The sequence below is a fragment of the Oncorhynchus mykiss genome, chromosome 24 (genome assembly GCF_013265735.2).
Source record: "Oncorhynchus mykiss isolate Arlee chromosome 24, USDA_OmykA_1.1, whole genome shotgun sequence".
Lineage (NCBI taxonomy): Eukaryota > Metazoa > Chordata > Actinopteri > Salmoniformes > Salmonidae > Oncorhynchus > Oncorhynchus mykiss.
In genome coordinates, this window is record NC_048588.1 from 23078616 (window position 1) to 23105894 (window position 27279).

The 27279-nt window shown below is 42.2% G+C and overlaps 1 protein-coding gene across 8 annotated transcripts in view; it reads left to right on the forward strand.

The window, feature by feature from the left end:
- The first annotated feature begins 6426 nt into the window (after positions 1-6426).
- Positions 6427-27279, forward strand: part of LOC110504034 (Friend leukemia integration 1 transcription factor) — a 34427-nt gene continuing 13574 nt past the window's right edge. Inside the window, exons 1-6 of one of the 8 annotated variants that reach the window (XM_036961301.1) lie at positions 6427-6582; positions 9130-9245; positions 17192-17403; positions 17765-17919; positions 18695-18898; positions 25323-25391. In XM_036961301.1, the coding sequence (XP_036817196.1) occupies positions 9174-9245; positions 17192-17403; positions 17765-17919; positions 18695-18898; positions 25323-25391 (712 nt within the window). In that variant the 5' untranslated portion in view covers positions 6427-6582; positions 9130-9173. Of the gene's footprint in view, positions 6583-9129; positions 9246-12575; positions 12703-12775; positions 13424-17191; positions 17404-17761; positions 17920-18694; positions 18899-25322; positions 25392-27279 lie in introns of those variants that run through there. The other 7 variants (XM_036961300.1, XM_021582831.2, XM_021582832.2 and 4 more) reach the window with 7 other exon arrangements.

The following is a 27279-nucleotide window of genomic DNA, read 5'->3' on the forward strand; positions in this document are numbered from 1 at the left end:
CCAGAACATATTGTGTATAATGAGAGCTTGTATTTGCTGTCTGAAAGATAACCCTCTGGGCAGCAGCCAGCGAGGCCTTCATTATAAAGGACTTCTCATTTCTCCATGAGGTCAAAGAGGGTGTATTATTGATACTCTCAGAGCGTGATGAGTGGCAACACATCAGGGATGCCATTACCTTCAGAAATGTTTGCCTCATGAAAGGACTGCAGCGCTTTAATTTAATACTTCCCTCCGCAAATTATTATGACACACGCGAGTGTGTCTCTGATTACACAGGGTGGGATTGATGGGGGCATTTTCCTCTCATCGTCTATGAATTTATATTGCATACCATGAATCTGGAGCATTGTTCTTCTACACATTCATCTGCAACAGTCCTTTATGAAAAGAGGATTGGTGAGACTTATATAGGCATTATAGTCTTCTCTACTCATAGTCTATAGCCCCCCCTCTACCCACTCCCTCCTTACCCCCCTCCTAGGACCAGAACTCCCCAGAAGTCACGGTTTTAAAGTTTGGGTCTTTGGGTTTAACTACACTGCATCTGGGCTTGACGGGGGCTAGCGTGAAAAGATGTCAAATTCCGCCCTGCCTTGCTGTGCCTGGTGCCACGCTCCAATTTTCTCTGCCCCTGAGGAGTTAGCTCCCATTGCAGCCCTGTTTCTATCTCAATATCCAGATTATCTCTCCTGGTAGCTCCTCCAACTAAATAAATAACGAATTACAGTTCAGAGTCAGTAAGGGGCTTAATTTACTCCAGTCGATGTAATCAGAGATGTCTGTACGACGTTGCTGCCACAAAGTCCGAAATACAACTGTTTTGGTGGAATCCCAGGAGAGGGTGTGGAACTTTGGAACAACCCATGATGTTAACACCAGTCAGAGGGCCTGCCAGTGGAATGGAGATGTGGCACAGACCGGAATGCATACATGTTTTTTTATAGAGCAAGACAGAGAGAATGGCTAGAGCCAAGAGATACAAAGAGAAAGCTAAAGTCTAGCTACTGTAACAATTACAAATATGCAGATCATGTAGCTGTAACACCAAAACTAGCTTACAAGTGAAAATCTAATCAATGGTACCTGTGAGTTTTTTTTAATATTTTTTTTTAAACTTTCTGACGTTAGATTGGAAGGCAGATTGGATGGCATCTCTCTGATTCAGAATCAGATGAGCATACCTATAGGTCTTCTTTTTTGAGAACCATTGTTTTTACTGTGTCACATAGGCAATGCAATCAATCCAAAACAACACAAATGTTCCCCCTTCTTTCACAACCCCATCCCCAAAAATACCCCTTACGGCCCCACCCAATCCCCAACCTCGGTCAACACATGAACTCAGCAAAAAACAAAACGTCCCTATTTCAGGACCCTGTCTTTCAAAGATTATTCGTAAAAATCCAAATAACTTCATGATCTTCATTGTAAAGGGTTTACATTGTAAACACTGTTTCACATGCTTGTTCAATGAACCATAAACAATGAACATGCACCTGTGGAACGGTCGTTAAGACACTAACAGCTTACAGACGGTAGGCAATTCAGGTTACAGTTCTGAAAACTTAGAACACTAAAGAGGCCTTTCTACTGACTCTGAAAAACACCATAAGAAAGATGCCCGGGGTCCCTGCTCATCTGCATGAACGTGCCTTAGGTATGCTGCAAGGAGGCATGAGGACTGCAGATGTGGCCAGGGCAATAAATTGCCATGTCCGTACTGTGAGACGTCTAAGACAGCACTACAGGAAGACAGGACGGACAGCTGATCGTCCTCGCAGACCACGTGTAACAAGACCTGCACAGGATTGGTACATCCGGACATCACACCTGCGGGATAGGTACAGGATGGCAACAACAACTGCTCTAATTACACCAGGAACACACAATCCCTTCATCAGTGCTCAGACTGTCCGCAATAGTTTTAGAAAGGCTGGACTGAGGGCTTATAGGCCTGTTGTAAGGCAGGTCCCTACCAAACCCACCGTCGCTGGATCAGACAGGATTGGCAAAAGGTGCTCTTCACTGACGAGTAGCGGTTTTGTCTCACCAGGGGTGATGGTCGGATTTGTGTTTATTGTCGAAGGAATGAGCGTTACACCGAGGCCTGTGCTCTGGAGTGGCATCGATTTGGAAGTGGAGGGTCTGTCATGGTCTGGGGCGGTGTGTCACAGCATCATCGGACTGAGCTTGTTGTCATTGCAGGCAATCTCAACGCTGTGCATTACAGGGAAGACATCCTCCTCCCTCATGTGGTACCCTTCCTGCAGGCTCACCCTAACATGACCCTTCTGCATGACAAGCCACCAGCCATACTGCTCGTTCTGTGCGTGATTTCCTGCAAGACAGGAATGTCAGTGTTCTGCCATGGCCAGCGAAGAGCCCAGATCTCAATCCCATTGAGCACGTCTGGGACCTGTTGGATCGGAGGGCAAGGGCTAGGGCCATTCCCCCCAGAAATGTCCGGGAACTTGCAGATGCTTTGGTGGAAGAGTGGGGTAACATCTCACAGCAAGAACTGGCAAATCTGGTGCAGTCCATGAGGAGGAGATGCACTACAGTACTTAATGCAGCTGGTGGCCACACCAGATACTGACTGTTACTTTTGATTTCGACCACCCCCCCTTTGTTCAGGGACACATTATTCAATTTCTGTTAGTCACATGTATGTGGAACTTGTTCAGTTTATGTCTCAGTTGTTTGAATCTTATGTTCATCCAAATATTCACACATGTTAAGTTTGCTGAAAATAAACTCAATTGACAGTGAGAGGACGTTTCTTTATTTAAAAGTTTAAGAGTTTAATATAGAAAACACACAGAAGAAAATGAATTTAAAAAAATAACAAATCAACACTACAATTAAATAAAATGTACACACAGTAAGATTTATGACCAGTATAACAACATCAATAAAGCATTTTTATCCCACACCTGCACCATCTCAAGGAATTCAGAGATTTCTGAAGCAGAAACTTTCCACGTTTCCAGAGTAGTATGTTTGGCTTTGTGCACGCGGGCAGTGGATAACTCTAACATAACCACGTCCTGAAAGTTTACAAACCATTTCCTTATATGAAGGTCATGTGGTGGCAACCAGCACTGAACAACAGGTCTTTTGACAGCAATCAACCCAGCCAGGCAAACTTTCCATTGTTTCTCATTCAGATACATACTTGGAACTACAACTCCAGCACCACCCTAACATTAACATACAGTGAGTATAACAAACATAAGAAACACCTTCCTAATATTGAGTTGCAGGCTCAATTCTTCAGGACATGGACTCTACAAGGTGTCGAAAGCGTTCCACAGGGAAGCTTGCCCATGTTGACTCCAATGCTTCCCACCGTTGTATCAAGTTGGCTAGTTGTCATTTGGATGGTGGACAATTCTTGAAACACCCGGGAAACTGTTGAGTATGAAAAACACAGCAGCATTACATTTCTTGACAAAAGACGGTGCACCTACTACCATACCCATTCAAAGGCACTTAAATATTTTGTTTTGCCCATTCACCTTCTGAATGCCACACATACGCAATCCATGTCTCAATGTTCTCAAGGCTTAAAAATCCTTCTTTTACCTGTCTCCTCCCTTTCATCTACACGGATTGAAGTGAATTTAACAAGTGACATCAATAAGGGATCATCTCTTTCACCTGGATTCACCTGGTCAGTCTATGTCATGGAAGAGCAGGTGTTTTTGTATACTCAGTGTATGTGAAAATGGCACGTTTCTATGTTTTACAGTAAAAAAAAGATAGAAGATAAGTGTTTCCAGTGACATCATCAACCAATTAGTAGGCAATTAGTAGGCAATGCCTACTAGTAACTGGTTAAAATCACATGAATCACACTGATGATGTCATTGGAAACACTTATCTTCTATCTTTTTTTTACTGCAAAACATAGAAACGCACAATTTTCACATACAGTATGTTGATGTTAGGGTGGTGCTGGACATGATGAATATGAAGTTGAAAATGTTTGAATTGTCCTTTAAAGTAACAAAGGAATTTGTTCAAGGGTTTCTAATCCCAGAGGTGCAATGTTGCGAGATTTCGGGGAACGCTTGTGAAACAGACCAATCAGACCAAGCCTGGGTTTGGGGTTGAGAAGTCAATGAGAGAAGTGAAAAATGATTTCTTAGTTGTACATTTTCTCTCTATCTAAAGGCAGAAACTAGATACGAGCCAGTGTCTTAAGTAGTCGAGCATGTTATTACTCCAACCTTGTGAAAGAGACAAACTGACACTTTTAGATTTTAGTCAAAAACAACTTTATATTGAAGTAGTGCTTTTGATTTGACGGCCTGCCTTTGCGCAGTCAGGCACGAAACGACCATTACACCCGACGACGTGTTTCTATGCATGAGCTTAGCTAGCCAACTTTGCCATTACGTCGACCAGAAGTGTGACCTGGGATTTCTATTGGAGAAGCAGTTTTAGCCTATTTTCATACTGTACTGTCTTTGGTCACAATTTTATCAATCATATCAGAAAGAATAGATGACCTTTTCCTCCAAAACTCATAAACCTCAGGACCATCCCAAATCATATGTTTATATGTGCCAAGTGTCCTATTGAGGGAACATAGGTCACAATTTGAGCTTGGAGCCTGTTTTGCATTCAATCTTACCAGTGGTGTCCATTGCGACCTATGACAGAGCTTAAAATAAATAAATTGATGATTTGAGTTCTTTGATAAGTGAAATATATTCTTCCAGATATTATCTCAATCAATAGCCTCTTTATCAATAGCCAAATCCTTTACCCATGTTTTAACCATTGAAATAGCTCACACAAAACATCTGGATGGGAATGTAAAAATCCACTCTATCACAGGGTACCCATTGGTCTTCTAAAAAGGAAAATAAAGTTACCATATTAGCTATAAACTGTCCCGCTATAACAGTAGCATCAGTCATGAATGCCATTACCCATTTCTGTCATTAGGTTGACTTATATTGCAGATTTCAAAATGTCAAAGTTCCTCACCATTTTAACTGGAATTCCTATAGGTAGACTAGTCAGTCCACTGTTTTCTTTTCCTGGTGTCCTGCTAGGAGGCTCTTGGATGTGAATGCGTCACCAACTTTACAATGTTGAAGTCATGTGTATGTTTTGTGGGCTTTGTTTTTTAATGATCCCCCCCACCTGTATGGTTCCACACTTCAGTTATCTGTTACAAAATCAACAGATGCTCAACAGATTGTCTTAAAAGAAGGCTACTGGAATATGACTGTAGCCTGTCATGGAACAGAAGGAAACAGTATTGAGAAGTTGAGAACATTGTCAGTTAACGGATGTTAGAATTTCGGGTCATTGTTCTGTAGAAGCACAATCATGTAGCAACTGATGCTATTTTTAATAGGAACACCTTGACCACATCAGTGCACACCAGCCATGGTACTACAATAATCTACCAGCTTTGACCCATAGGCCTAGGCTACAACATGCATCCAATACAGAGTATTGATGCATGGGTTAGGCAAAGTGCCTATACCTAAGACATATGTAGATAACTGAAAGCTTCTCAATTTCACTTTGGTTGTCCTGCGTTAAATGATGACCTTAATGAGGCTGTAAAATCCTATGCTTGGGCAACTTTTCTCCCTGTGAATTGCCCAACATCCTTTGAGGGACTCTTGGGTGGAGGATAAGGGCACTGTGTAGGAAATGAAGTTACTGAACTGAGTGGGGTCAACTGAACAGGAAAAACAAACTCACTGGAGACACGTGTCTCTGTCAGGAGGCCACGAAGCGCGGATCCTGCTATGGCTGCAATTATTCATGCGGGAATTATCACAAGAATATCTCCATTGTTGGAGACATTTCAAAGTAAAATAAGAGAAATTTAGATTTTTTAAAGGTTTTACATTTAATTCAATCGGACTGTACTGTTGTAAACACGTAAAGGGAAATATAACTTATTCCATCAGACATTATGTTATCACTTTCTGTGTTTGAAAATAACACATTATGTTTAACAACAGAAAGGTTTCATATGGTTGATATCATTAAGATCTCATTTGTGGTTTCAATGTTGGCATGATATTTCTTTTGATAAAGCATTTTGTTTAAGTTTTGTACAAAAGTTCACTCGATGTCCTGTTGTATTCATAACGTAAACATAGCCTACGTGGACAGGTGTGTAGAAATGCCTATTTATTTGTCCTAAAAACACTTGGTGGCCTTCAATATCCCCCGAAAGGGCGGCGGAAGGACATTCGGCCCTATTATTTTTCCAATTTAAAAGTACCTCTGACTATTTGCCTTTTTTATGGTGCTGTTTCTATTTCCTACACGATTTTCCTTATTTCATGGTTCATTTGACTTGCAACTCCGGCTCCCTCTCACACTAAACCCGAGGGGAGTTTTTTCACTCACTTCCCATTGGTTGCCGACTGGCGGCTCTCTCATCACAGTAACATTCCCATTCATACACCCCGCGCTCCATACACCTTCTCAAAATAACTTACTGTCATCCATGGTAACGACTTTGAATAGACGGGACAAATTATTTAAATTGGGGAATAATTAAACTGAAATAATAGACGACTGACAACATAACGACAGGTGAGTGAGGAAATTACATTTGTAAGATTGCGACCCGTAGGCTATTCTAACCAGCCACAAACCTCTGTGTATGCTGTGTGTTTGGTGACCATAAATCAATTCCACTGTTTTGTTACTAATTCTGGATTAATGTAGCCTGCCTTTTCATAAAACTATCTAATTTATCAAGATTCAATGCCAGTCTGGTTTCCATTTAGATTAAACAAATGTTTTGCAGGCTATCATCTGATAAAAAATTACATTTGGTTTATTTTTCGTTTACAAGTCATGTTTGTTTTCGAAATGTGTTTTAGTTTGTCCTAATATAACTTGCTTTCGTGGTTGCTTGATGAGTGAAAACTGTGGTTAGAAAGAAGTGCAAAGATTAGGGGAAATCAGTTCGTTCTCGTGTATGATGGATAACAGCAAGCTCTCGTACAAGGTAATATGCTTAAAATGTAACACTAGAGGTTTCCAGTCCACGGGCTGTCTCCGAGGAAAGTCACTGCAGTTATTCAACAGTCCTCCTGAGCCGCGAGTCGGCTAATTGGCTACATATGCGGAATTCTATGCTCTTTTACCATTTAGAAATTGGATGCATTTGGGAAACTTTATGAGGCGAGCCTAAAGTTTGCCTACAGGAGCTAAAAATACGAAACTTGTTGGTCCCCTACAATTATAAATCCTGCCACGATCATAAATAAGCCTCTTGGATAATGTATCAGTGGCCGGTGCTGAGGCAGATATTCAATAACCAAAACATTTCAGCCAAACGTGAAAGCATTCTATAAAATATGTGATTGTGGGCCTATAAAATATCTGATCAGACACTAGTCAGTCCGTGTGTTTTACATGTATTTATTTGTTTAGAGATTGCTATAACATGAAATCTGGATGTTTAGTGGTCCATTTGTTTTCATCGTATTTTGAACATGTGATTATTTTTAACATAATGCCGCTGTGGATTTGGGGGCCCTGCACAATGCATTTTAGGCCTATAGTGACAATTTATACTTTACCTTTCGGTATTCCCCGTTTTCACAATGACAGTGAATGTCTCCTGTCAGTGGATGTGAGTCGAAATTAATGAGTCTTTGGCCGCAATCTTTGCACTGACAATAAAAAGTTCGTTTTCATTATCCACTCGTTCTGGAGACCAGTGTTTGTCTCAGTGTAATTTGCTTGATGTTAGGAATGTTAAATGCTGCATGTGCCAGCCTTCTTGATAATTGCACACTGAGGGAACCGCTAAAGACACCGTCCTCGAGCTGCCCTTTCACCCTAGACTTTGTAAACTGCACTTATTAAAGCGAAAAGTGTTTCAATATGTGGTAAGCTTTAGGGAGAAACGTGATGGGGGTTGGGGTTGGGGCTCTGCTGCCCTGCTTTCTCCACATGAGTTGTCTATCGAGAAAGTTAAAGTCAGTCAACCATGGTAGTGGTTCTGGTTATCATGAACAGTGGTATCATGCATGATAATATGTGATTGGTTGTTAGATTATCATTGCGCCACCAAATATGTGACGAAGGAAACAACACGGCAAGGAAGGTCACATGTCTGAATGAATCAAGTCTGTGTCCAATAACTTACAGTGGGCCTACGAACCAAATCTGACCCTATTCCTTATTTCAGTGGAAGTGGTTGCACCGAATGGAACGCAATTCACAAAACCGCAAGGTGCTCGTGCGCGGTCCTGGGATCGCTCTCTAGCTGTGGTGGTTATTGATAATTGTTTCCATAATTTACCCTGATATCACAACAGCATGAACAATAGCAAAAGGCTTCCGAACGTAAAAAGGTTTTCAAATTGTTTATTTAATTGAAACCACAATATGTGGTCTGAGGCTTAGAGACTTGGCTAAAGTCTATATAAATAAAGAATTTTACTTGAGGGCGAATTGAAAAAATATCTAAATAAACTAATTTGATAACACCCAGAGTGCAGAAAACTGGACTGTTAGCCTGAAGGGAATATTTTCAGGAGATCACAGCCATTGAAAATGCACAAAAGTTTGCATATTTAATTTAACATTAAAAAAATGAACTAACAAAAGAGTCGAAGAAGTATGAGTTAATTGATGAATGATGCTTGAATGCTGGCTGTGTGGATGCTAGTCCATTATGAAGAGAGGTTGTTAATGGTCGATTGCATTACTGAACGAGTGGTCAGGAAAGTTTGTTATCCCAGTGTTACGTCAAGCCTACTGTAGCTCTTTTACCAATAGGAAGCGGAGTCATTCTTCCACCAATCAGACATAGCTATCATAGCTATTTAGACGTGACATATTGGCATGACATAACATGTATTATTCTCCACACTATAGGCCTTATTTGTCATTACACTGTTATTACATAATTAATTATTATCATATGCATTGAACCACAATTGATGATCAATATGCACATTATTATAAGTATTGTTATGCACAATATTAGCATATTATGAATATGTTTTATGAATCTATTTATTTGTGTTATAATTATTTTAATGCATTGTTATTTTATAACATATTTCACTCTTTCAGTTTTTCCCTATTTTTGTGTTAATATTCCTCTACTCTCCCCAGGGCCCGTTGAACACTGTTGAACACCTCTCGGCCCTCTCGGTTCTATGAACATGTTTCAGACCGTGCCTGACACTTCGTCTTATGTCAAGGTAAGACAACATCGTCTCTTCGAGCAGGTAATTTTGGTGGACGTTCTGGGTCGTCCCTAATTTTATATTCATGAGGATACTTTGCGAATAATTTGCATCTGGTTGTCATTTTTTAAATCTCTATCGGTATGCCTACCTTACGCATAATATGAGAGGTATATTGAATAGGTATCCTATCAATTAAATCTAGGCACAATTGCCTCTCTCTATTCCATTGTTGTTATCATGTTATAACCGTTCTGCAGAATAGTCCTGTATTCAAACATTGTATGGTAGTCTACTGTATAATGTGATTCTGTTAATCTATCTGGACATCAAGTTTGATTTAATATCTTTGCGGGACCGGTATAGCACATTATTATATTTGACATCATGCAGTTTTTGTTCTCTCTCCGCCACAATCTCAAAGAATGTAAACAAAGCAAATAGTGGACATCTGGTTTTCAGGTTTAAAACTCTGTGCATTGAATCACATGGTACAGCGTGTAATTCTTGCAAGCGGACAATGTGTAGGCCTTGGGACGATTTGTTTGAAACGAAATATGCATTCCCATTGTTAATCTTAAATCCCACATTAAACTGCCCAATCCCGGACATGCCATAATCTGACTTTAGAAAACTATCAGGGTACGTGCAGACGTCATGTTTTATGGGAATGTGTTGTGTGAGTGTATATGCCTTGTCATTGTTCTGCCTGTTGAGTGCTCATCATAACACATAAACATTTCGCCAGGCTATTATGTGAGTCAGGCTGTTTTAAAATACTATTGGAAATGTGATGCCATATCTTTCATAGATCATTGGTTGAAGACCAATTGCATATAGGCGGAGCATGTCTGCTTGTGAAAATGAACAATTGTGCTTAGTCAAGCCATTCATAATATCTTTATAATCAAAATATTCCAAGAGTGACTTGTTATGTTTTGGCGACTTATTTCCCTTTGCATATAAGGGCTCTTTTCATACAGTCATAACGTTTGTAGCGCTCTGCAGAAAGACTTAATTTTCACTGGCCACATTGCTTGAGTCCTCTGAACAATTCACGATTTGTTTTGGGAGACTTGAACAGCAAGGAATGTTTGAGGAGAAAATGTGTTTTGAAATTACCCTTTTTGCTCCCTAAATAAGACAAAGGGGCAATGACTGGGAAACCAATCCAAGAACCTGTGCGAAGTACTCTTTGGTTAACCACTGAATGCTTAAGATTCCTTAAGCAACCCACATTTCAGACAAAGTAGGTCAGGTCAATGAATATCGCATTGCCCTCGTTTTAATCGAAACGTTCATTTAATTATTTTGCATTTTCGGGCAAGATATTGGTTAGAATGTGAACCAGGCACGCCTCAAGGCAAATTTTAAATAAATATGCTGCTTCATTCAAGCGAATCCATGGTCTAGCATTTGTTTTGTTAGGTTAAGGCCAGGCGAGGCTCGAGCTCTCCAATAAAAATAAATCTCAAATTAATTATGGCCCCGAGCAAGGGACCAGACAGTTAGGTCTTGTATGCTGCAGTCTCTGCTTTTTGCCCTGAGTATTTTACTTGTTTTTCTTTTTGCCGAGAGAGGGAAGGGGCTTACCAGAACTCTGAAGTCTAATGAACAATCTTAAATGGCCGATCCATATCTATGGCTATGTAAGCCTAGTGGTTAAAATAATAGGCCAAAAAGGTTTGTCACATAAATTAATTTATAGAAGTGGAATTTTGTAGGCCTAACGTTTGTTTGGTCTTTTATTAATTAATATTTGTTCACGAACAATATAAACAAAGGCCTTTCAGTATGCTAATAATCTTGACTAATAATTATGATGAATATCTATAATAATACCGGCATAATCATCGCCGTTATAATTTACTCTTAGATCATTTGATTACATTATGGAGATGTTTAGGCCTATATAGGCTATTCTTGCGCACTTGTAAGCAAGTGAAGTGGTGAAGTGCTGTAAATTCACGATGAGCAAAAGGGCAACTATTTAAAAACTGAAACTAGTAGTATCCACCCACTTCTTGTATTATCCAATGGAGGAGCTATGGCTTCCCACAGCTCGTGGTAAGAAATGTCTGGCTGTCAAGTTTCAGCGTCAAGCCAGATGTTATGTGGTTCGCTATATAAACCAACTTGCATCTGCTTATTGGCCTCCGAAAATGTTTGTTACCACAGTATTCATTATGGCCTTGGCGGAACCCGGGATAGCTTTTCTCTCTTTGCATAAACCTGCATGTTTCGTGCGTAATGGCGAGAGTAATTTGATTAGCGATAGCCTAGCTCTTACTTAGTCTTTAGTTTTTTTTAGTGATTTGCCTCGCTTACTGTGCCTCTATGACCAACTCAATCAATATTGGCAGGTGATTTCAGAGTTTGGTCACATTATTCCTCAAGTAACCCCAGCTGTCAACAAATCACACAAGATTGTGTTAGCGTTCTACGGGTTGTTAGGCATATTGGAAATAGGCCTACTTATATGGCCCAGAAAATGACAGACATTCACTATTAGGCATACTAGTCAATAGGCTATTTAAAATAATAAACATCTATTATTTTCTAAAAGTTAAGCCATGCTATTGCCCTCTGCTATTGCAAACTGGATTAAAATGGATAGAATCTATAATGAATATTATACCATGACATCATTCGCCCTACTTTTATTTTGAACTAAAATTAACGAAATCCAATACAAAACCAAAACAGTGGAATGTTGAATTAGAAAAAGTTACGGCCACTAAATAGTTAAACAAGGTGTCTCCCTTAATTACACGAAGCTGAACTGGCCTCAGGCAGGAGAAGCCTTGACCCCAAGCAGGATCCAGATGTGGTGGTCTCGAGGGGGCCTCTCCCGCAACAGACCCCCAAGTCGAGAGCAGACAGACCGGCCCGTCTGTCAGTCGCAGCAGCGCAGGCTCGGTTTGGCCGCTCTGTGGCCTTGCCGCTCCCTCAGGCAGAGCCCTATTGGTCTGGTCACGTTCAGAGCTGGCTCCATGTCTAGCATCTGAGCTGAAATTGTGTCTGAATTGATGAGGGCAATTTCCAAAGGTAGAGGAAAAATGGTTGGGGGTGGGGACAGGAGATGTTTGTCCATGGCTCCAGGAACCTAAGGAAGAAATTAGTTCAACTATAGCCTAGACCTAATAATACAATAATAATAATAATAATAGAAGCCTATAATAATGTAATAACATGTAATAGCAATGTAATAACATATCATGGGAGTAGGTATACTTCATCATTACATTAATGAAAACCACACACATTTATTCATGAACTAAACTCCAAACATATTTAGAGAGGGGGTTCCCCTTTGCAATATTTGGAAATATAAGCCTACAATCCATCATAATTCCCTACTGTGTTGGATAGCAGACGCACACGTGTAGAGCGGACCTTGATCTGGGGCGCTGCGTGCTTGGATGTTATTAATGGTGTTTCAGGAAAACGTCACTGAGGCTTGGAAAGCTATAACAAAGAGCATCAACCCTTGCCACAGGTAGTTCAAGTTCTTGTTCCTCTTGGTTTGATTTACAGTCAATTTCATCAGCACTCTCGAGGAAAACATCTGTCTGCTTTGAAAGTGAAACTCTATTTTATATCTCCATCTCGCAGTGGAAACGCGAATATAAGATGTTAAAAGAGCAGGGGATGAATTAGGCTAAAGTAAAATCAAGGGGGGGAAATGGACGCATTGTATTAAAAGCAATGAGGAGATTATTCAACATTATGGAATCACATAACAGTCTATACCAGTTTAAATTGTTACTTTTTCATCGGCAAATGAATTTAACATAATACATGTATATTGATGGTATTGTTGAAACAAACTCATTCGCCAGTGTCTGTGACGTTTGTATAAAAAATGACACAAATGTAGCCTACAACAACATGTGCACAACGCTGGCAACCATTCTGTAAATATTTCAGAGTAAAAACATTAACAGCGGAGGAAACACGCAATTGTTTTCCCTGCTTATCTCTTTGGGACAAGTATCCTGCTTTTTGGAGCTGCAATGAAGGCAGGGCTTGCAGTGACACACATAGCTTCCTTCTCAAAGCGGTGACTTCACTTCCCAAATGTAGAGAAAAAAACCATCCGGTAACTGTCTCTTTCTCTCTGCGACATATCGGGGACTGGAATTAATTCAGGAGCGTGTCATGTTTGGAATATTGTTGGGGTTCGCTGAAAATTGCGCAAAATGGACGGAACTATTAAGGTAAGGGTGGAAGACTGGGTGTACGAATTTGTGAGAGCTTTGCTTTTCGGAGTTGCGCCTCATTTTAGCATGAGTTGCTATGTCTGTGAGCAGTAGCCTACAATGTTGGGCAATGAACGTTTTGTTTTTGCTCCGAAAGCGGTAACCAGATGTCCTTCTTTTTTTACTATTTATCCCGAAGTTTCCTTTTCCGTTAGGAAACGTTGAAAGGGAAAATAAGCTTTGGTTGGATAAGAAACGTTTAGACTCGATATATGCGTTCAATGTTGGAACGAGCGCGTAGATGCACATCTGCAACTAAACAAAGTGCTAATTTTATTCAGTGGAAAGTATGTATTATATATCAAAATGGAGAACAATTATTTGTCTCCAGTTGAAATAGTGTTGGCTAGGGATTACGCAATATGTAGGCGATATATTGCTGTGCGGTTAGATGAACGTGCGTTTCTTTGTAAGGTATGGTGTGTCAAAGATGTGGCTGCGCAATTGTGGTGGCACGGTGCCCGGGAATCCTCTCACAGTTCGTGGTTCAAAACGTTACTGATGGTGTACAAGGAAGTAGAATCCATGCGTAAAACCATAGCTTTTTAACGCATATTTTCGGTTGTAAAACGAGTGTTGAACACTTGCCATTTTTAATAGCCATATCAATAGCCAGAATGTCATTTGGAAATATCACGGAGTGATTTAGAAGCGAAAACTGCACATATCCCTCCTTCTTGTAATTCATGAATAACAAAAGGCTCATAGTCTTACCTGGGTAGTTATACTTAAATTGAACACAGAAGGTCATTCATAATAGGGAGCGCTCATATTTTAGTCTTGAGGGACGGGTATTCAAGCACGGTCCTCCATGTATTGAAATTCCAGATGCATGGCTATGCAGATGTTTGTTGGTTAGGTCACTGCATTTCGCACCACGGTATTGTGTCTTGACTTTGAGTAGACATAGCCGATTGTCAAATATAGTTATTCTGCTCTTATTTCTAACTAACTGGGCTATTATAATACCCATGGAAACGTATTGTTCTGCCAATGTGTTTTCTTTGGATGTTGAAAGAAGCGGGGTTGTGTGGTTGAAGTAGCGGCTGGGTGTGGTGTAAATTTTGGAACGGTATAAGCTTTGACTGCACAGAAAAATTTAATTAATATTAAATAATTTTCACCCGAATGGTTTGTGATTGTTTAATACACAAACATGCACAAATAGAAACATTTAGGCCTTGTGAAATGATTGTTAATATTCTGATAAATTGTGATGATGTATAACAATGATGACTATATAACAATAATATAACAGCAATAATTAATATATTATTATGAATGTATCAGGACTGTGCATGCACTGTGTGTGTATTTGATTGGCTACAAACTGTATTCAGACTTTACTCATCAAAGGGGGGGGGGGGGGGTATCGAGCCATGAGAGCTTCCTGTTCTCCACAATCTGGTTTCCTGACAGGTTTCCCTTTCCTCCTCAAACAAAGGGCAGGAATGCCTCCTGAATCGCATTGCTGATGGGTGTGTGTGGAGGACACAATAGACGTGTGCAGTCTGGATGGAAGTGGTGTACTGGGTACTGGCACTTGGTACTGGCACGCATCGTGAGGCATTTGTGATCCAGGCCGTTTGGCTGTAAGGCATCTGTGGTGGCCCAGGCACGTGGCAACTTCCACTGTCACAGTTTCCCAAGAAGAGTTTAGGAAGACCTGTTAGTTTATAAATGAGGGTTTTGAGCAACATGAACCTATGTTGAGTTCATAATGGCATCATATGGTACCACATAATCATTGAAAAGTACTGTAAATCATTTAGAGAATGCAAGGCTTGGAGTGCCTTTCTGTTTGTTCCCAGTGAATATTATGTTGTAGGCTACTTGAATAGTCTACATGGGAAGGGATGTTAGCACAAGATGTTCAGGAGAGAAGAGTGTAGATCAATGAGTGTAGATAAATTAACTTTATCTCTGTCGCACCCTTACCATTGGCAGTGTGTGTGTTCCACATTGATAAAGAACACACATTTCAAATAGACTCAGACTGGTGTTTTAGATTGTCTGTTTGGAAGTGCATACACTCACATTATTTAAAAAAAACCTGTCATCTTGATAGGCACATGCTGATATGTCAGTGTAAATGTAACGTGCAACAGCCATAACAGCAGAGCTGCCCTTATCAGGAGACATTGAGACATTCCCTCACTGCTCTCAACATATCATCCACAGACCAGGCTAGCTTCTGTATAGACTTCTCTGATAGGGCATATGGCTACCAGACTGCTAGTGTGCAGCTATGATGGTTTGACTGATGAAATCACTGGCATGTCTGTCCAACTCTGAGGGCATTATCAGATGCTGTCACAAAGTATCATCCATCCAGCCCTCCCAATGAATGGCCTTAAAAGCTGTCGCCTTGGTCAGTTTAGAACCGGTGGCACATTACAGGCACATACAGTCAGTGTTAGTGAATGTACATTGAAGCATTAGTTTGCTGGAAAGTACTGTACTGTATGTGAATATGCCGTATTATTCTGATTAGCGGTGTAGATAGAAATCCCCATCCCAAGATTAGACTTCTCAGGAGATGAGTACACAGGCTGTAAACAGCAGACTGGCCACTGTATGTATCACTGCAACTCCAGTCCACAGGGAAAACTCTGCTTAACTTTTTCACTTGTTAGGACTCATTGGCTCCGGTTAAGGGCTTGTAGTAAGCATTTCACCTGTTGTATTCGGCGCATATAACAAATACAATTTGATTAGATTTTTGAAATCTAGCCCTTGTAGCCTTTTTGATCCATGTTTGCTATTTCGTGAACAGTCAGACGTGTTTTGTTGCATACATACAGTACTTTGTTCTTCGACGGGGTAAGAACTGTGCTAATGGCACATATTTGTCTTGATCTAGGATGTTATCTTTTAAAATATCTATAATCCCTCAAGATTACAGACATCTGTGTAATCTGTGACATCAGAGGCTACCAGATCAGATGTGTGTCAGACATGAGCCTAATCCTTGAAACAGCTTAATTGTAATGACTCTAGATCAGTTTGTCTCTGTTGCTGCTGCTTTGTTTCACTAAAATGTGTCATTGACAGAGCTGAGGCAAGGCAGAACTCACCAGCTCCTTCATTCATAGTAAACAGAGGTTTTAAAATGGATTTAGCTAAAAGGCTGCCACAGTCTATACAGGCATAGCCGTTTACCTGCATGTCTCATAAATACTGTACATCTCTTTGGCTCTGTGTATAGGTTGTTGCATGTCAGATCATTGGAATAGCAAGTATTGTATTCCCATTAGCCCATATACATCTCTGGCAATGATAGATCTGATATGTATTCCATGTATCAGTTACCAGACATGAGACAGAACACGTGGACACAGACAGAGGAGAGTTCCAGTGGAGCCACTGCACTGGGGTCAATGTAGAACTTACCCCCCTGCTGTTCCTGTTGATTCTTCATCTGCTGTTCCTTCTCTGTGGAAGGAAAACGCAGACTAGATCTTGCTGTGCATAGTAGTCATCAGGATTTTAGTCATGTTTGAAGTCATGGTAACATCAACAGGAAGCTGTAGTTGCTACATAGGCCCAATCACTGTATACACAAACCCCTTTGGATGCCAGATTGCGATATGACACATAACTGCACATAATTACTGTAAACAAAATGGATCTACAACAAGTGAGAGATTGAAGTTGTGAGATCACAGGTTCTCTCTGTTGTTCTAGAGGTGCCCCGCTATAACCTGTTCCTCCTCTGGCCTGCAGGAGGCACTGTCAGTGGTGAGTGAAGACCAGTCCTTGTTTGAGCCTCCTTACGCTGCTGCTGCCCCTCTACCCAAGACAGACATGACTGCATCTGGTACACAGGACTACGTCCAGCCCCACAAAATCAACCCATTACCCCCTCAGCAAGAGTGGATTAACCAGCCAGTCCGAGTGAACGTCAAGAGAGAGTATGACCACATCAATGGATCCAGGTATGTTCAGCAGTATGCACAGTCCATCTCACTAGACTCCAGCTCTTATGTCTTGTCGTAGTATGTCTTCGTCTCTGCTGATTTGAGTTGATGTTCCCTAGATTAGTCTAGATTCAAAAGGATAGTTGATCATAACAATTGCTTGTGCTCAGTGAAATATAATTTTTGTCCACCTTCTGCAGAAAGTGAGCTGTTCATCTACCACTAACTCACCTGACACTTACATTTCATTGGGCTAGCTCAAGTTCTGCTCCATTGGCCCTGTGGTTGGTCTATATTGCAAACCATTTTCATCTGCTTAGAGCCAATATAAGGATCTCTGGTCTCTCTCTGACACTGACACTGTGTGTCTGTGCAGCAGGGAGTCCCCAGTGGACTGCAGTGTGGGGGGTAAATGCAACAAGCTGGTGGGGGGCAATGACACATCTCAGATGAGTTACGGAAGCTACATGGACGAGAAGAACGCTCCGCCCCCCAACATGACCACCAATGAGAGGAGAGTCATCGTCCCCGCAGGTAACAATGACTTCTATAATATAAACCGCATGGTATTTCTTTATAATGAATGAAAATAACATGTTGTTTTTTCTTTATTTCCGATGTTATTAATTGCTCAATAACTAGACCTATAAGTACTATGACTCTACATTCCAGGCTGCGAGAAAGGTTTATTTCTTAGTAATTTTTCTTCCTAGTCAAATGGAGGGCCTATAAACATGCTCTTAATTGGCATACATTTTCTGATGTTGTAGAAATGTTTTTATTAGCCCCGGATGTATTTAGCTATGTCACGGGTGAAGGCTCTTTCATGCTTTTGTTAGTCATGTTTTAGTTTACTCATGGGAGTACGACTAAACAAGTACAGGCAACAGAGGTCTGTTCAGTCAAAGAGCTCTTTACATTGGCAAATTGATCCACATATTACAGAGTATTATTTATGAGGGATAAATGCTTTGGGAAACGAAAGCGATTGATGGAAGCGATTGATGGTCTTGGAAGCGATTGATGGTACATCAGATATACTGTAGAATAGATGCAGGTGTATGATTTCACTCCATCAAAGTATTACATAGGCTACACAATCTGGGAAAGGATGGGTCGGATACATTCACTGAAAGATGGATGAATGAATAGCTAGTTAAATAAACAAGTGAAAATAACGAATGGATACATTAGCCATAATTTGGAAATAATTATGAGACCAAAACTTGAAATGCATTCTCAATCACTGTGAAAAGACTAGATTGTCCCGTGCTGTATACACTACCTCTGTCTTCTTGTATTTCTCCAGATCCGTCGCTGTGGTCTCAGGATCATGTCCGCCAGTGGCTAGAGTGGGCCATCAAGGAGTACGGCCTGCTGGAGATGGACACGGCCATGTTCCAGAACACAGACGGCAAGGAACTGTGTAAGATGAGCAAGGACGACTTCCTCCGACTGACCACCATGTACAACGCTGAAGTCCTACTCTCTCATCTCAATTACCTCAGGGAAAGTAAGTTCTGGCAGCCATTTGAATTGATCTATACTGAACAAAAATATAAACACATCATGTGAAGTGTTGGTCCCATGTTTCAGGAGCTGAAATAAAAGATCAGAGAAATGTTCCATAAGCACAAAAAACGTATTTCTCTCAAATTTTGTGCACAAATTTGCTAACATCCCTGTTAGCGAGCATTTTTCCTTTTCCAAGATAATCCATCCACTTGACAGGTGTGGCATATCAATAAGTTGATTAAACAGCATGGTCATCACACAGGTGCACCTTTTGCTGGGGACAACAGGTTACTCTAAAATGTGCACTATTGTCACACAACACGATGCTAGAGATGTCGCAAGTTTTGAGGGAACGTGCAATTGGCATGCTTTTTGCAAAAATGTCTACCAGAGCTGTTGCCAGATAATTTAATGTTAATTTCTCTACCATAAGCTGTCTTGTTTTAGAGAATTTGGCAGTATGTCCAATCGGCCTCACATTCGCAGACGTCGTGTGGGCGAGTGTTTTCCTGATGTCGTTATGAACAACGTCTTCTCCTGAGTGGCTCAGCGGTCTAAGGCACTGCATCTCAGTTCTAGAGGCATCACTACAGACCTGGTTCAATCCCGGGCTGTTTCACAACCGGCCGTGATCGGGCGGGTTTGGCCGGGGTAGGCCGTCATTGTAAATAAGAATTTGTTCTTAACTGACTTGCCTAGTTAAATAAAGGTTATGTATATATATATATATATATATATATATGAACAGAGTGCCCCATGGTTGCGGTGGGGGTATGGGTAGGCATAAGCTACGGACAATGAACACAATTGTTTTGTATCGATGGCAATTTGAACGCACAGAGATATCGTGACGAGATCCTGACGAGGCCCATTGTCATGCCATTCATCTGCTGCCATCCCCTCGTTTTACCATGATAATGCACGGCCTCCTGTATATAATTCCTGAAAGCTTAAAATGTCCCAGTTCTTCCATGGCCTGCATACACACCAGACACGTGTACGACAGCATGTTCCATTTCCCACCAATATCCAGCAACTTCGCACAGCCATTGAAGTGGAGTGGGACAACATTCCACAGGCCACAACAACCTGATCAAATCTATGCAATGTGTCGCACTGCACGTGATACTGACTGGTTTTCTGATCCACGCCCCTTATTTTTTTTAAGGTATTTACAGTATTTACAGATGCATATCTGTATTCCCATTCATGTGAAATCCATAGGTTACATTGACTGATTTCCTTATATGAACTGTAACTTCGTAAAATCTTTGAAATGGTTGCATGTTGCGTTCATGTATTTTTTCAGTATATGTCAGTGATGGATAGTAAGACGCTAGTTTCTCAATCATCTTTATTCTCAGTGTGGTAACAAACAATAACAGAACAGAAGTTCTCTGTCTCTTCCATTAGCCAGTTTGTACTGCATTCTGACATTGACATACGTCCAATCTCGTTCACCCGGCCATGTGAGAATGCCAGAAAACGTGGTTTACCCACTTTGAATGTTTTACATTGGTCTTTTGCCTGGATTGGTTTTTCATATAGTGTAGAGGAGGCTTAAATAGCACAGACATTTCAGTCTCTGTTTCTCAGGGCATCGCCCGTGCTTTTGGATGTGAACAGAGTATGCCGAACCAAGGGAAATTAAATGACTCACTGTGTTTTGTCACCATAGTCATCATGTTACAGTCGCCAGACAATGATACAGCCTTACTGGAAAACTGGACCCCATTTCTCCAAAATGGCCGCCCTGCGGGCCTTGGCACATACAGCTATTCCAGCCATGAGGACTTAAGAGTTTTTTCCCTGTAGATAACCATCATCTCTGGACTGTAACCCGCTCTCCCTCCACTCAGGATTGCCTTATTCCACATAGGCCACAGTAAGATGAAGCCCAGGTGCATTGCCTCAGGAATCACGCGAGTGAGTGAGGTCTGTGTGTTCAGCAGAGCACAGGAAGTGTATCTGTAATATACAATGGAGGCAGCTTTACTGATTAATTGGAAGGCCTTTTGTACATTACGACCTCACACGTTTTGGCAGCGAGACACGACTATAAAGAAACAAGGTTTTGCTGCACCAATATGCAAATGCAATCTATAAGCAAGATACCAGGAGGACAGGCAGCATCTGGCATCTCGTGGAGATTATCTGGAACTGTGTACCATTCTGTGCTATAGAGTTCAGGTTTTATAGACATCCACTGCACTTAATGGAGTTGGTGGATGGCCATCACAAAACATACTAAGCCATAATGTTGGAGGCCATCCATAACATCAGTTATTTCAGTAAACCAGTTAATATTTCCATGGATATCCCACCCTCTATGTATGACAGTTATCCTCTGCTGTTTGCACTGTACTGTATAGCAAGAATAGCAGCTGCAAAGCGTCATGACATGGAGCAGGGTGGAGCCCTAATGGCTGACTCATTTGAAAGTTTCTCCTAAAAATTGTGATGGGTCTTGCTGTGATGTAATGGGAACATTATTCTGTGGGTGTCAACAGTTTTCTCTGTGCTGTGCGTGGCATCTGGGCCCAGGGAATAGGGATGGCTGCTGTGAGTATAACAGCCCCATTGTGTTACAATGCAGCATGGACTGGAGGCTCTATGTGTTTGAATGACCGCCGCTGGGCCCTCTTACTCTCAGCAGAGCAGTTTTCATTAGGAATGGTTGCCGCGGGACTTAGCCTGGCTTAGGCGTCCTGCACTGCGGCTCTACCCCCGCCACCATTCTTTTGATTTAGTTGTTGTGTGTTTTGGAAACAGAAGAGATGCTTCGGAATCCTCGGCTCGGGTATTGAAATTGCTTTGGACTCCTTCCCAAGCCAGGAGACAAATGCTCTCTCTTCGTCCCGTGCCAGGCTGACCAGTGGCAGGCCTTTTGAGAAATGAGCAGCATTAGGGCGTATATTGACGCGGGGCGGTGAGCTCGCGTTGAGGTGGGAGGAACTGTGTTAGTTAAGGCACGACGTTGTAAGAGTGTGGGGACTTTCCAGGGTTTACCCTGACCTCAGGGCCGCAGATATGAAACTGAAGCCGATCTCTTCCCCCTGCAGCACAAACAAACACAATCACAGACACGGAGCTAGCCCATCCAGAACGCAGACCTCTGGCTTCACTCACGAGGAGAGGTGGAGCGGGGCTAAGCTCTCGGTTCCGACTCAGACACACAGGAGAGGGAGAAGCAGGCCCTGGAAGTTTTTAGTGATTACAGGCCGTCTGATGCCTCACCCTCTCCCGTCCTCCGCCTCTCCACTCTCCTCCCAACCTGACGACAGTCTGTCCTCGACGAGCTGGAATAATTTCATACACATCTGTGTACATCATGTGTGTTACTTTGGGGTCTGTTTATTGAAACTCTGATTAACATTCTTCACTGTCATTAAGCTTATTCACAGTAGGCCCGAGCAGGGCAGGGACATTTCCCCTCCCTGCGGCTATACGCTAAAAGTAAAAACACACGCCTGTCTCTTTTGTCTTAGTCATACACATATAAAAGTTTATGCCAGCAAGGCATTCTGCACATATCTGAATCTCTGTCTCCAGCTGCGAACAGTAATAAGGGTGGTTGCCTGTGCATTATTTTGGCCCCATTGTTGGTCACTTATCCAGATTTTCTACGCGATGGCCTCCCATTCTCCAATGTGCTTTCAATTTGGGGCGCAATTTGAGAATTTGTTCAAATTAGTCTGTCAGGGAGGGACTGCGGACTGTTTGCTTTATTGCACCCATGTAGGTCGGTTTGATACCACATGTGCTGGAACGAACCAAGCACAGCACAGTGAAACCTCCAACAAGGAGAGACTGTATCCTCAGACACAGAGACAGGAGAAAGGGGGGAGAGAGAGAAAAAGAGAGAATGAAAGAGTGGGAGTTTTTATTGAAGTGCATGGAAATAGCCTGAAGTGGCTCTGATTGAGTGCCATAGGAGAATAGCTGCATTGCTTTCTTTCCCAGGTGTCCCTGCTATGGTCTGGTCTGCTCTGTGTGGCTGACTGTGGCTGGAAGGATTTACAGAGTGATAAGTCTGGGCTCCCAGCCTCCCGGGCTGCCTCTGCTCCTGATCCTACTGCTGCTGCTGGTGCAGCCCACTCGAGTGTGGGACATTCTCAAAACCTCAATAGTTTATGCAGACCATAAACATCTGGGCTGAAGGCTGCAGAGGAAAAGGAGATCTGGAGTTCTCTCCTTCGCAGCAAGTTACTCCCAATCTCTCTCTCTCTCTCTCTCTCTCTCTCTCTCTCTCTCTCTCTCTCTCTCTCTCTTTTTTAAAGTTTTTATGGAGCTCCTCCTGCATTAGTTATTTCTATTGGCAGATTAGCACTGCAGTGGAGGGGCTCAGAGGCCTGGCTGCCTCTTGTTAGCTGTTAGGTACCATTACACAGCACCTCTGGTTGGTTTGGCGTTGGTCAGGGAACCGGGCTAATGTAGTCTAATTACTGGGGTCTCCTAGGCCTCCTTTAAGGGGCAGTGGCCTCATCGCCCAGGTGGGTGCCCTTCAGATTGTTGATGGAGAGAAGGGTATGTACATGTTTGAGGGGGTGTGGGACTTGAGAGGGGTTTGTTGATAGAGAAAAGGGTATACATGTGTGAGGGGATAGTATAGATTTTAGCTTGGTAGGATCAACATCAGGCCAGGGCTTAGCAAAGGTCAATGACGTCTAACCATCTCAGAAGGATGTCTGTCAATATTATGGTGTGTCAAGATGGAGGATGAAGGGGCAGGAAGCGTTTTAGACTCATCATTTAGAGAAAAGAAAGAAAACAAAACACTGCTATTGGAGGTATTATGTAATAGAAGTACAGACTTTTGGCAGATGTGGCTCGGTTGGAGGAGGCTGAACATCAGCCAGTCATTCCACTGCACAGTCAGATTACTGGGATGTGTTTTCGAGGGGGAAGAGCACGTCCAAATAAATAGGCGGTTTAGCCAAGCCTCCCTTGCCCAAAGTGTCAGTGTTGGCGCTCCCCATTTTCTCTTTCTCCCTCTTTCCCTTGCTCCCTCTCTCTCTCCCGTCCTTTTAATAGCGGTCCCAGTGTTCTCTTTTGAATCTGTTTTCTCAGCAGCTCTGCCTGTCTGGGGCGGCCCCCATGTGGAACCCAGTAGGGCAGTAGTTAACCCTAACCCCGTCTCTCTCTCTCTCTACTACTTTTTACTATTCTCTCTCTCACCCTGGAGATGGGTTGGTGCCGTGCCTGCCCCGTGCGCTTACACTGAGAGTGTGGAATAATTTTTGTATGGGGAGCTGCGTTTGATTGCTGTGCAGGGATCCTGCCTCACACAATGCTGCCCCTGTTCACCAGCCCCAGGTCCAAACCAGGGCCAGAGCCTTGGGGGTGGTGTGGGCTGTGGTGTTGCGGGATAGGGTGGGGGTTAGAATATGTGTGTAGAGCCCCCGCCTCCCGCCTCCCTCCGCCAACCCGCCAAGAAACAGACCCCAGGTCTGCATTGCTGTGGGCCCCCCCACTCCCCCCCACTCCCCCCCCCCCCTCCAAAATGAGCAAAGGCATCCTGCATTCCCAAGCTGTAGCCTATACTGTTATTCATCTCTCCGTCTCCTGCCCATTCAGAAAAACTCATAGAGTTCCTTCCTAACCAGCAACTCCCAATAGTAGTAGTCTTTGTCTTAAATTTTACACTCCCCATAGTAGTACTAGTACTGGTATTTTCCCAGTGCATTTTTGTTCTGTTTTTCCACTCTGATTTATGCGTCGGGGCAGCTAAAGTTAAGAGAGCATTTTGGTGCCGCCCAGGGTGCCTGTGTAAGCAGAGGAATGCAGAGCACAGTTCTGCTCCATAAGGTAAAATGAAAAGCTAGCCATTATGCTATTATAAATAGTCTTGGTTTCTGGACTTTAATAGTCAGGAGGTTTGTGGTGGAATTGTTGACTCAGCACAGCATTCTGAGTTTAAAGGATTACATATAAAAAATATTGCTGGGTCGATTCTTTATTGGATAGAATGGATTGATTGTTTACAATGTACCATGGGCAGTTTTTAAGTATACTTTTCAGAGGCATCTCAAATTAAAGGCAATTGAGATCTACTTACACTAATCAAGGATCTTCTTACTGCCACCTACTGGGTATTGGCCAGTGTTTCTACTCACAGCTAATAGCATTGTACACTGCATACCAAACATTAGAAACACCTTCCTAATATTGAGTTGACTCCAATGCTTCCCCTAGTTGTGTAAAGTTGTCTGGATATCTTTTGCGTGGTGGACCATTCTTGATATACCTTTATTGGAAATTATTGAGTGTGAAAAAACCTGCAGTGTTGCAGTTCTTGATGCATTTCTATACTATATAACCTATTAGCCAGTATATTTTATGAATCTTGCCCTATGCACAGATAACTGTAAACATTTTTTGATCATACAGCTCTGACGTTGTGCCCATCTGGCGTGTTGCAGGTAGCTCATCATTATCCTACAACACTCCATCTCACACGGACCAGTCTCCACGCCTGGCTGCCAAAGAAGGTAGGACAGCATTATTTTCTAAAACCTTACTGCTAATGTTAAATATGGGCAACAGTTTTCTATTTCAGAGGTGTTTTTATAGGGGTCTATGCTTCCTTTTTTGAAGAGAGCCAGGTATATGCTGAAAGAGTGAGAGAGTGAGAGAGAGAGAGAGCGAGAGCGAAAGAGAGAATGTGAGAGAGGACAAGAAAGAGTGTTCTCATTTAGCACGATCATTTAGCCAGCATCATTTAGCCAGCACACTCCGCTCTGTCTGCCAGCCCCTCAGCGCACGGTGGTCTCAGTGTGAGTGCCAGCTCCCTCTCTGCTGCCACAGAGGAGAACAGGCCCAGGTCCTGGCAGCACCAAGCAGAGACACAGCTATTGACAGGTGTATCTTTTGTACAGGGGAATAATATCAGGCAGCGCTACCCCAGTCTGTGCTATTCATGGCCTACCTGCACATGGAGGAAAGCGAGGGCCACCTTACAATGGAAGGGAATTAGCAAAACAAAAGGCATGCCGTGGCTAACCTCCCCATCCACAGGGGGAGATATAGGAGGATAGGGTGGGGGGGCTCAGTGAGATAGCACGTCTAAATAAGGTCATTTTTGTGGAGCGGTGTACTTAAAGGACAGGTGGGTCAGCCACAATGTAAACAGAGACAGAAAGGAGACAGAAAGGGAGATGAGTTGTTTTTGTTGTCACAACTTTGACTCAATCTAAGAGGGAACACGTGGTGGTAGGGAGGAAAGTTTTTTTGGCGGTTGATGTGTGTATTTGTGCAGGTTTTGGAGGGCAACTGTTACACTGAGCATTGTAGGGCACTGTTCATTGTTTTAACATGTAGATTAGTGTTCTGTGGTGTTGATGAGACATGTTCATTCTCTCCGATCAGATACACTGATCAGTCTGGAAGACAGGGTTTTTTGCAGACAGCTAAAATGTGACTTTATGATCCATAAATAACTCTGAATGTTTTTTATTTAACTAGGCAAGTCAGTTAAGATCAAATTCTTATTTACAATGACGACCTACCCCAGCCAAATCCTAACCCAGACGACGCTGGGCCAATTGTGCACCGCCCTATGCGACTCCCAATCACGGCCGGTTGTGATACAGTTTGGAATCGAACCAGGGTCTGTAGTGACGCCTCTAGCACTGAGATGCAGTGCCTTAGACCGCTGTGCCACTCTGAGGAGACACTTTGTCAAATGCGCATTTGCAGTGACATTTATCAAATCACATTTTATTTGTCACATGCTTCGTAAATGACAGGTTTACCAATGCATTCCCAACAATGCAGAGGGAAAGGAAATGGAGAAATAATAGAAAAGTAAAACACAGAATAATAATAAAATTAATAATAGACACACAATGAGTAATCATAACTTGGCTATATACAAGGGGTACCATTACCGAGTCAATGTGCAGGGTTATGACGTAAGTGAGGTAGATATGTACATGTACAGTGCATTTGGAAAGTATACAGACCCCTTGACTTTTTCAACATTTTATTACATTACAGCCTTATTATAAAATGGATTAAATAAAAACATGTCCTAATCAATCTACGCCCATAATGACAAAGCAAAAACAGGTTTTTAGAAACTTTTGCAAATTTATTGCAAATAAAAAACAGAAATACCTTATTTACACAAGTTTTCAGCCCCTTTGCTATGAGACTTGAAATTGAGCTCAGGTGCATCCAGTTTCAATTGATCATCCTTGAGATGTTTCTACAACTTAGAGTCCACCTGTGGTAAATTGATTGGGCATGATTTGGAAAGGCACACACCTGTCTATATAAGATCCCACAGTTGACCGTGCATGTCAGAGCAAAAACCAAGCTGTGAGGTCTTAAATGAAAGAAGTTTGGAACCACCAATACTCTTCCTAGAGCTTTCCG